Source organism: Hipposideros armiger, unplaced genomic scaffold (genome assembly GCF_001890085.2).
Source record: "Hipposideros armiger isolate ML-2016 unplaced genomic scaffold, ASM189008v1 scaffold_1022, whole genome shotgun sequence".
Taxonomy (NCBI): Eukaryota; Metazoa; Chordata; class Mammalia; order Chiroptera; family Hipposideridae; genus Hipposideros; species Hipposideros armiger.
In genome coordinates this window covers 186,696-197,403 of record NW_017732372.1, presented here as the reverse complement: position 1 = coordinate 197,403, position 10,708 = coordinate 186,696, and the positions used below count along the sequence as shown (strand labels likewise).

Genomic DNA, 10,708 nt, shown 5'->3' with positions numbered 1-10,708 from the left:
TTTTTTTTTTTTTTTTGAAGATAGGTTATTTGTTCTGGGAACTCTCCTATCTGCATTTTGCTAATTGGAATTGCCATATTATTTTAGTTTACTAATACATTTACGCTAAAACTTCACATTGCCCCCCTTCATAGGACTTACTTTGGCTATTGGGTTTCTCTTCGAGTTGTCTTCTTCTTCTCTGCAGGGTTTTGCAAATTTTACCCATTCACGTTTGTATCTCCTTTTGGCTTGTACTGCTGTTCCATTTTCTCCGAGGTGTCCCTTGGTCTTATGTAAAAAGGGATTCCATTTTATTTAGCACATTGTTGAACATTTTTGCTTTTAGTATTGATTATAGACAACCTAGTGAGGAGCCCCCTATGTTTCAAGATATCTGAAACTGTTAGATGTCTAATTTGCTCTGCGTCCCATTTTGTCAGGCAAAGAAGAAATGTTAAATAACTAAAACAATTACAAAGCTCTGTGATTTTTTAATATAGCATTTAATGGTATTTTATATTTTCTTTTTATTATCCAAAATATCTAACTATTCTGGGCACATAGGCCCTGTTTAATTAAAACCTGTTGATTTGTTAAGAAAAGAAGGAACAATGCATGAGATAAATTACATTAACAACATTTATACATCGCTGGTATTTAATTACTATTGGGTTACTTGTTAGAATTTTATTTTTACAATTAAATTATTAAATAATTTAAAACAGTAAATATTTATTTTTCCTGAACACAATTTAATGTTTTTAATGCAACCATTATTTTAATTACAAAAAACTGTTTCATACTTTACCTCTATTCTCAATTCTCCATGAACCAATAGGACCACCTGTGGATATTTAAATAAAGTCAAATTAAATGTAAATTCTTCAAATACGTATGTAATTACATAAGATAATAACCCAGATTTTTACATTCTGTTGTTCATATTATAGTATGTTTCTATTTCAAAAACAGTAGATTTAGAAAAGCATTATTCAAAGGGCAAAATCCTCCCAGGAAAAAGAAAATGCTCTCAGTATAAACAAGTTCTTCCAGTTCTTTAATCTGACCACAGAATTTTAAAGACATACAGAAGCGTCTGTTGGATTTTGAAAAACTCTTCTGACTACATGGTTGCAGCAATCGGACATCTCTGACGCTGGCTGTTCTATAAACACGTCCAGGAGCTATGGAAGCTATTGCTTTGGGAAATGATGGCAAGTATCACTGTGAGAAACTTCAGAAAGTGCCATAGGGGATTAGTGAAAAACATGGCCTACCCAACTGCCTTGTACAAAGACAGTTTCGTACTACTTAGCTGTAGGGTAAGGCATTTTCTTAATTGTTCAAGAATAGAGATGATGGAATGGAACTAGTCAGGCTTAGCGAATGGAACAGAAAAGATGGGGATATGCTATTCCAATTATAAGCGCTGTTTGCTGTGGGACATAGATCTGTACATCTCTGCCCTATTTAATGTAAATATGGCGCTTAATTTTCTTACTCATCTGCAAAAGTTAAATGAGGATAAAATGAAGTCAGGCAGGCTAGGGCCTTTACTTTCTCAAAAGCATATGGGACCTTCATCTGTCCCATTGTCCCTCTTGTTTTCTACCTGGAATGCACTCTTCTTTATTTATTTATTTATTTATTTATTTATTTATTTATTTATTTATTTATTTATTTATATTCAAGAACCAATAATTTTAGTGGGAAAAATGGCAAAACTTGAAGGAAAAGGTTAAACGACTGCCAAGGCCGTACTGCCCTGTGCATGGTCAACACCGTGGCCAGGGGACGTCACCCCGTGCCATTGGGGCAGGCAGTCCAAGGTCAGTTCTTTTTGTCGCTGTCACGCAGGGTGAGCTTGGCACACAGGTCCTCTGCCAGGCCGGATTCCGCGGCTCCCATCTGGCGCAGGTTGGTGATATGGTCTTCCAGCTCTTTGATGAACTTCATTTGCTGGAACAGGTAGTGAGTCTTCAGGAAGTCGCACAGATTGGCGTCCCTCATCTTGATGGCCAGCTGGTGCAGGTCGAGCAGGCTCTGGTTCACGCGCATCTTCAGGTGGAAGGCGCCCTCCATGACAGTTAAGCCGTTCTCCCAGCAGCTGGGGTCAGGACTGTACATGTCCTGTAGGCAGAGGCGGCCCCCGCGCCGGTTCTGCAGCCACATCAGCCTGCGGGCGTGCTCCATCTCCTGGCTGGACTGCTGCAGGAAGAAGTGGGCGAACTGCTTCAAGGCCACCTCTACGCTGTTGAAATAGGAGGCCATGGTCTCGAACATGTGAGCGGCGTAGAGCTCCAGGGAGATCTGGTAGTTGATGGCGGCCTCGCATTCCGGGTGGTAGTACTGGATCAGAAACCGGGGCGGTGCGGTCGTCATGGCTGGAGGCGCGGGCCGAGCGCGGGTGAACGCGGCGGCTGGGCCTTGCAGTGTCCCGGGACCAGGCGACCAGGGCAGCCGGAAGCTGAGTCAGCGGCCTGTGCTCGTCTTTACCCTTCACCCACTTAAATGTTACTCATCCTTGAAGATCAATTTAAGTTTCAACAATGTCCATGAAACTATCTTTACTGATGTTTCCTTTTCTAAGTGTGTACAAGACATATTCTGCACAATGCAATTTATCCCATAATGGTTTACCATGATTTATTATTTCTTGTTGTTTATGTACATTATGATGCTAAGCCAAGAGAATTGTAAACTTTCCAAGTCAGTGCTTCTATATTATTATTATTATTGTTGTTGTTATTTTGCAATCCTTACAATATATGTCCCTTAGCAGATGTTTCACAACTATATGCTGATCCACTAATTCCCTGATCTGATGAAAATCTGGTAGGGGATTGTGAAAAATAAATCAGAAAAAAAAAATTAGAATAATAATCATAGCTAGAGTTTATTGTGGGTTTTGTGTCAGTTGCTGTTCAGAGAGCTTTATATTATCTCCTTTAATAGTTAGAGCAGCCATCTGAAGAGGTTCTATTATTATAATCCCTATTTTATGGATAAAGAAATGGAGACATGAAAGAAGAGTATTTTGCCCCAGCTAACAGCTCTCAGAGAGCCAGAATTTGAATCTTAGCAGCCTGACTCCAAAGTGTGTATATCACCACTACATTAGATTCTAACCAAAGGTGGCATAAAAAATAAATAAATAAATAAATAAATAAAAATAAAAAAAATCTAGTGGCAGAGAGAAAGTTTTATGATAGTCAATTTAGGTTTTTTCCCCCGGCAAAGGCTGAGTTTACTCCTGAAACTATGTAAATGTATTACATTGTTTATTTTGGAAGATTATAAAGGAGGGGCAAGTCCCAGTCTGAACCAAACCAGTAACTACACGTATATCAGACATAGGATGCCAGGACCTTTCCATTTTAATAATTTCATTGAAATCTTTATTTAAAAGGGTGTGTGTTCAAATTGTCATGAAAAAGAACCATTATATGTGGTTATAACAGATCTCAAAATTGATTTACAGCTTCACTGCTGTTTATTAATACTATCATGAATTACATGGGATAGAAGACCTTAGCAATTAGTAATTACACTACTCCTTTCTCAAGGGAGGGATGGGCCATGCAGTTTCCTTTACAGGAAAACTGGAGAGAGTCATCCAGAAAACATGAGTCATGTTTGTACTAGCCCCACAGAGAATGATTCTCCTAACACACACAATATCCTGGGAAGCAAGGAAAAGACAAACCCTAAACTATAGAGAATGAATATTGCTGACAGTTGTTTCTTGTTTGTTCAATGTTTTCATAGAATGAGAGTCCTTAGAGAAGTTATTCAATCTAAACCTTTACTCTTTCACATCCTCTATTAAAGTAAAAAATGTTCCCTAATTTTAGGAAGTATTGTGAAAATGTGATTATTTTTGTTCTTCTAGAAATATAGGGTAGTTAATAAGAAACACTTCTAAATATTGAAATGCCCTTCTGATATTTACAAGTATAATCATAGTCTTACATTATTTAGATTAGTATTTAAAAAATTATTTTAATTAACACTTATTTGTGGCTGCTTGTTTTAGTTAATTTATGAATATAATTATTTTCAATATTTAATAACTATTTCAATAGTTTCCTTACAATATAGATTTACTAAGTTGTCTCTTTTGGTGGCTTGGATTGGAAACACTAATGTGGAGAAATCACTCCTTATCTTGAGAATTCCTACACTTTTCTTTCTTCCTCTTATTTCCTGGTTATTTTGACAATTTTGATTATATGGTTTTAAAGCACTGAATGACATAAATACCTTGGTATAGATTAGAAATATTTTATTAAAAGCAAATCAGGTTATTAAATCAAACAACATGAAATAAACTGATTTGATAACATATACCCTATTTGCTAATTAAAATGTATATACCGGGGGTGCCAAAAAATGTACACATTTTAAGAGATGTTATCTATGTATTACTTTTCGAAGTTGAATTGAATTATATAGCAATGTGTATGTAGTATGACATTTGCTCAAAAGATGGCATCAATCAAATAAATGATAGTGTCATTCATTGCATTACAATTTTTTTTAAATTAAAGTTTATTGGGATGACAATGGTTAGTAACGTTACATAGGTTTCAGGTGTACAATTCTGTAATACATCATCTATATATCACATTCCTTTCTTAAAATGTGTATAATTTTTTTTGGCACCCTGTGTAGTTACATTATTAGGGTTTGTCCTGAATATCGTAGATACACAATACATAAATTTTGAGGATCTGGGTGACTAGATTTTTAAAAATCATTTTTCAAGCAACTGCTGCTTTACTTAGTTTGGCTAAGATTTTGTTTAGAGTTACCTGTAGCTTTAGTGTAGGGAGGGACAGAGAGACTATGCATTAGATCCAGGATGATCCCAGCTAGCCTAGGGCACAGCAACTCTTCTCGTGTCCAGAATAGGCATAAGAGTGGACTTCACCCACTCCCCTCTGGGAAATTTGTAAAATGAATTAGGTAATTTTAAGGAATAACTGCAACTTTTAAATGTAATTTTGTATTTAATAATTTTTAGAAAAAAGTAATGAAATATATATATATATATATAGTATATACTATATATAATTGTTGGTGGTATTATTTTTATAATTGGTTTGATACAATGATTATTAATGTGACAAGTCACAGAAGTTATTTAACATATTTGATGAATAAATTACATATGTACAATTCAGAAAAAATGAGTGATTTATCTTTTATGATATCTCATAACCATCTATTTATCTATCTACTTTTTAAAATTAAAATAAAAAAAACCCAAGGGCCGGCCAAGTGGCTCAGTTGGTTAAGAGCTCGCTCAAGTGTGCGAGCTCTGAGCAACAGGGTTGCCGGTTCGATTCCTGGCCCGAGCTGAGCTACTGCTGAGCTGCCGACAGGTGGCAGGATAGCTCAGCTAAACAAACAAACAAACAAACAGACAGACAAACAAACAAAACACCAAACTTCTAATAAATTTTGTACTCATCGAGGCAAATTCCTTACTTGAACAAAAATGATATGTTTATTTCATTGGAAATTATTCTTTAATTTGGGACAATTCCATTTCAGTAACTGAGTTTTAGAGTAAACTCAATTAATTCAGAAAGTTAAAACTTGTATCAGGATACATAGAGATGCTGATTAAAAAATTACCCAGGGATATTTCAAATGCTCATTTTAAATGCTGTATAAAATACAGTCAAGTATATTAATACAATATTGCACACTGGATCCTGAATCCCCGAATTTAAATCTCAGTTTCACCATGGAGCAGCTGTATAACTTGGGAACATTATTTAATCTTTCAGTTTCCTAACCTGTAAAGTAGGGATAATAATTCTATTTTATAGGTTTCTTGTGAGGATTAAATGAATTAATAGGTATAAAGCACATAGATGAACCTTGGTCCACAGTATATGCTCAATAACTGTTAATCACTTCTGTTACCAAACTTAAAAAAAAAGCATAAAAGTGCCACTTTGATATTAAGTGACCTCTTATTATTATTCACATCAAGGCGCATAAGAACTTTCTCTTTCTTAAGCATCAGAAAGCGATAGGAACCAGTTCTTATCTATACAGTTGTGTAGGTTGCTCCTTGCACAACTCCAGGGAGCACTGTTCACATTGTAGTTTATGTGATTGCACTTCCTGGAATTGTGCAGTGTACAGCCTGGCCAACTGTACAGTGGCCATGCAAGAAAAATGTGCATATTAGATTAAATTATTCATAGTATAATTATAGATAGTAACCAAGTGCCTGTATAATTTTGCTGTGATGAACTTCACCAAAGCAAGCCTTCCCCTTAGGCTATCAGATTGTCTATTACCGGAAAGGGAGAGCCAAAGGCTAAGAGGTGGACACCAAGTATTCTGGTTCCAAACGAAAACTGGTTTCAAGTATTATTAGGTAAGTGGGAGTGGTAACTGGTAAAAGTAATTACATCTTTCCTGACTTCTGCCCGTGGCAGGCAAGGTTGGTTAGAGTTGCTTGGCATGGTTGTTCTGATTTTAGATCTTAACTTTTGTAAAGGATCAGGAAGAAATTTTATTTTCATATATTTATTAGCAGTGGAAACCAATTGTTTCATCAATTAAGAGAAGGAAAAGTACCCCAAAGATTTTCCTTCTGTTAAAAGTTTGGGCCATTTAGACTACAATTCTTTCCCTAAAACATTTATTTTTTGGATGTTCTGTAGAAGAATGTGCTTGAAGAATGTGCTTGAAGATAGCCTCACTGAATTTAGAACCTGTTGTATCTCAGAACTTGGAATTTAAACTATTTCTCTCTTTTTTCCCCCCAGCACTACCACTACTAACTTTAAAGCATTGTGCTTTGAAAATATTTGGATTTCAGACATCTCTATTGGTTTTGTTATAAGTACATTTTTACATAATATAGAAACATAAAATTAAAAAGCTTGTTGTCCAGATGTTAATAGGAGTATTAAATGACAAATTATTTCAGATTTTGTGAGCTATAGAACACTAAACAGTGTTTTCTTTGAATACATTGTTTTCAAATGGTTAAATCTCTGAAGATAAGCATTTTCCAATCACAAATCATTTCCCCCAAATTATTTTGTGTTGTGCACAATGGATCAAACAAGCTCAGGAAACTGATAAATATTACCCTTTTCTTCAGCAATACGCAGGTGTTCCCATGCCTTCTCCTCCCAAACAATTAATCTAGAAGCCAGAACTGTTGAAATTTTGAGTAATGCTTCAAGTTTAAAAATGTTATTTTTTCATACCCACTGTTATATTCATTTAAAATATTGCTTATATTTTTTCCTGTCAATTTTCAAAAAACTAATCTCACAACAATTTTTGATATGCTCTTTTGCTCAAGAAAAATGTAGGTCCTTTTTTGACTTATTAAAACTGGTGGTGGTGGGCCAACCGAGTGGCACGTTGGTTAAGAGCTGGCTTGGGACGCCACAGAGCCCCCTGTTCGGATCCCACATATGAGGGCCAGTGACACTGCCCTCTACAGCTAAGATGCTGAAGAACAGCTCAACCTGGAGCTGGACTGCCGTGATCTGCCTCACCCGGGAAGAGCGCAATGATGGTGCCAACTTGGGCCAGTGAAGCAACATCCTCCACAACTAGACTGAAGAACAAAAGAATAGCAACTAGTCTGTTCCCATTCCCCAATTCCCCAATAAAAAAAGCAAAACAAAAAAAATCGTAAAAAAAATCTTAAAAAAAAACTGGTGGTGGTGGTGGTGATTTAAAATTAAAATAGCAAGGCAGAATATTAAGATATTATCAAGAATCATTTTTATTATTAAAATATTATGAATGATACAAATTAGAGTCCTACAAACCACTTTATATTTTCCAAAGCAACTTTTTGCACACATCACTGTTTTAGTCTCACTATGGTCATTTTAATTTAGGCAGGGAGCTAAGATTATTCTCATGACATTTGAGGAAATAAGGCCTGGAGTGTACAGGCGTAGATGGAAGTCTGTGACTTTGCTATTATATCTCACCTCTATAGGCAATCATTGTATGGTTGGTCATAGGATGGTGGAATTAATTCAAAACCTCCAAACACGTCTTCCAACTTTCGGACCCCACCCTTCAACAACAAAAGATGTGCATTCCCACTAGACAATGCTTTTAAAAGCATTGCTTTTTTTCCCCCATCACCACACTATTTCGAAACTCTGGGTGGCTCCCCACTTCTGAAAGGATTCCATGAGCCTTTACAGAAAGTGCTTTTCAATCTGAGCCTCGTCTGATTTTCCAACTCATGTCCAGATTCCTCAATGCAAACTGTCATTCCGGCCAAACCAGTGTGTCCATCGCCCCTGGGCAAATGCATAATCATGTCTGCCTTTTCTCACCCAAAGATCTCTCCGTTTGGCTTATCTGTACTTATAAAATCTCACCTAGTCCCGGAAGCCTCATTTGCCTACCTCACTCCAGATTGACACTGCCTTCCAGTAATAGCATTTATAGTAGATCAGCATTGTCCAATGGAAATATGAGAACTGCATGTACTAAATGTTCTCATAGTCATATTACAAACAGATTTTAAAAGGTGAAATTAATTTTAACATATTTTATCTAATATGTATCCAAATACTATCATTTCAATATGTAATCAACATAAAAATTATTAATGACACATTTTTCATTCCTTTTTTACATACAAAGTCTTCAAAATATGATGTATATTTTACATTTAACAGCTCATCTCAATTCAGACCAATCTCATTTGAAGTGGTTAATAGCAACATATGGCTAGTGGCTACTATTTTGGACAGAGCAGGTCTAGACCACTCGGTTAAACAATTATGCATAAAGTTATATTGTTGTTTAAATAGTTTGTGTGTGTGTGTGTGTGTGTGTGTGTTTGTGTGTGTGTAAAATTTTGTTGAGGGGAGAAAAATGTTTTAACGTTCCATAGGTCCTCCATGATTACCATTATAGAGGCACCGTATGTGTGTGGCAAGGGGGAGATTGTAGTTTAGAGAGACCGTATTCAATTATGCATTTATCCATTCTTCAAACAATTGTAAGATAGATAATACAGTAGACATTGGGGATTAAAAAAAAAAGAATGCGACCGTTCTCAGTATAAGGATCTTAGTTACTCTAGGACCAGGGATAATTAGAGTAGAAAACTTCAAAGCAGGGAGAGAGCTCCTGTAAGCTTGTGACAGTCCAGCTCTATGTCCTTATGACAACACTATTCAGACACCCACTGCCTCATACTTCCTAGCTTCCCGAGTTGGTCATTGGCTTGGACATATGAGTTACCAGGCTACTTGCAGTTTAGCCCAGAACTGACCATCTAGAAAGGTGGGAAAGTTATACACAATTGTCACATTTCTTTTTACAATAGTCTGGGGTCAAGTAAATACATTAGAAAACCAAAACAATTATAGTTGAATCTGGAACAACATGGGACTGAATTACATGGGTCAATTTATTAGAGGATTATTTCAATAAATACTGTAAATATATTTTCTCTTCCTTACGATTTTCTTAGTAACATTTTCTTTTTTCTAGCTTACTTATTGTAAAAATACAGTGTATAATATACATCACATATAAAATAGGTGTTAATCGACTATTGATGTTATTTATAAGGCTTCCAGTCAACAGTAGGCTATTAAGTTTTGGGAGAGTCAAGTGTTATACATAGGTTTCAACTGTGTGTCTGTGTGTGTGTGTGGGGGGGGTGGCAATGCCTCTAACACCCACATTGTTCAAGGGTCAACTGTAGTTATAATGTCATAATAGAAACAGACTCTAACTGAAGGGATGATACCAGTTTTCTGCTTGGACATCATCATGAGAGGAAAGGCTGTGAATCTGTGACTCACAAGGCAGCCTATTCTAATTTTAGACATTGTAATTTTTAGAAAGTTCTTTCTTGAGATCAATCTCCCTGTAACTTCTTGAAGTCCAATTATCTCAATTTTATAGATGAGGAAGTGAGGGAAACTGATGCCTAGGCTAACCCAACTTATAATTGGTAAAGTGGGGGATTAATTTTAGGAATTTTAAATATTAATGGTCTATTTTAGGATTTGGATATCTTCATGTAACTGGTAATATTGTCACATTTTTTTCTTCACTTAAATAACACTGTAAGGAAAAAACTAGTCTATGCTAGTGCTTTTGCTCTCCAGATTCCACTGCTCTTTTAGATAAAAAGAGTAATTCTCAACAAAAGTATTAGTCTCCCAGAAAGTATCTTATAAAATGTGTGCATTTCCCCCCAAAGGCTGGATTATGTTTTGCACATAATGACTAAACATAAACACTGTTTTTTTAATACCCTCCCCCCGGACCCTACATTCTCTAAAGTCAAACATTGCTTTGATTTTAATTTAACGGTCCTTGAATTTTTAAAAACATGTTAGGTATCAAGACCAAGCATGTACAGTTCTTAGCCATTTGTTAACAGATATGTAACCTTGGGAAACAGAACTGGTTCTCGTTTATGTATTTTAGCTTGTGTATGAGAAAGATGAATAAAAACATTATTATTAGTGTGAAGAAAGTAAAGGTGTTGTAGATAATAGATCTGAGAGCAGGGTTACTTGATTTGTTAACTAAAATGATACATGGCGACTTTCAAATTCATTTCTCTCTGGTGGATTTTTCTGTGTAAAATAAAGCATTATAAAAACAAAAAGAAGAAATTGGACATCTTTACAGTTTCATTTTAAAATGGTTATTTCCACTGCACTCTTTTTAGAATTTATAGTAG

At 35.7% G+C, this 10,708-nt stretch overlaps 1 protein-coding gene and 1 pseudogene across 1 annotated transcript in view; both read right to left on the bottom strand.

Moving 5' to 3' along the window:
- Nucleotides 1–10,708, bottom strand: part of DSG3 (desmoglein 3) — a 41,009-nt gene that overhangs the window by 18,470 nt on the left and 11,831 nt on the right. The window contains exons 2-3 of the mRNA XM_019631622.1: nt 791–826; nt 142–270 (exon numbers count right to left, since the gene is read on the bottom strand). Of these exons, the coding sequence (XP_019487167.1) occupies nt 142–270; nt 791–826 (165 nt within the window). The remainder of the gene's footprint in view (nt 1–141; nt 271–790; nt 827–10,708) is intronic.
- On the bottom strand, nt 1,763–2,364 carry LOC109375983 (ferritin heavy chain pseudogene; annotated as a pseudogene).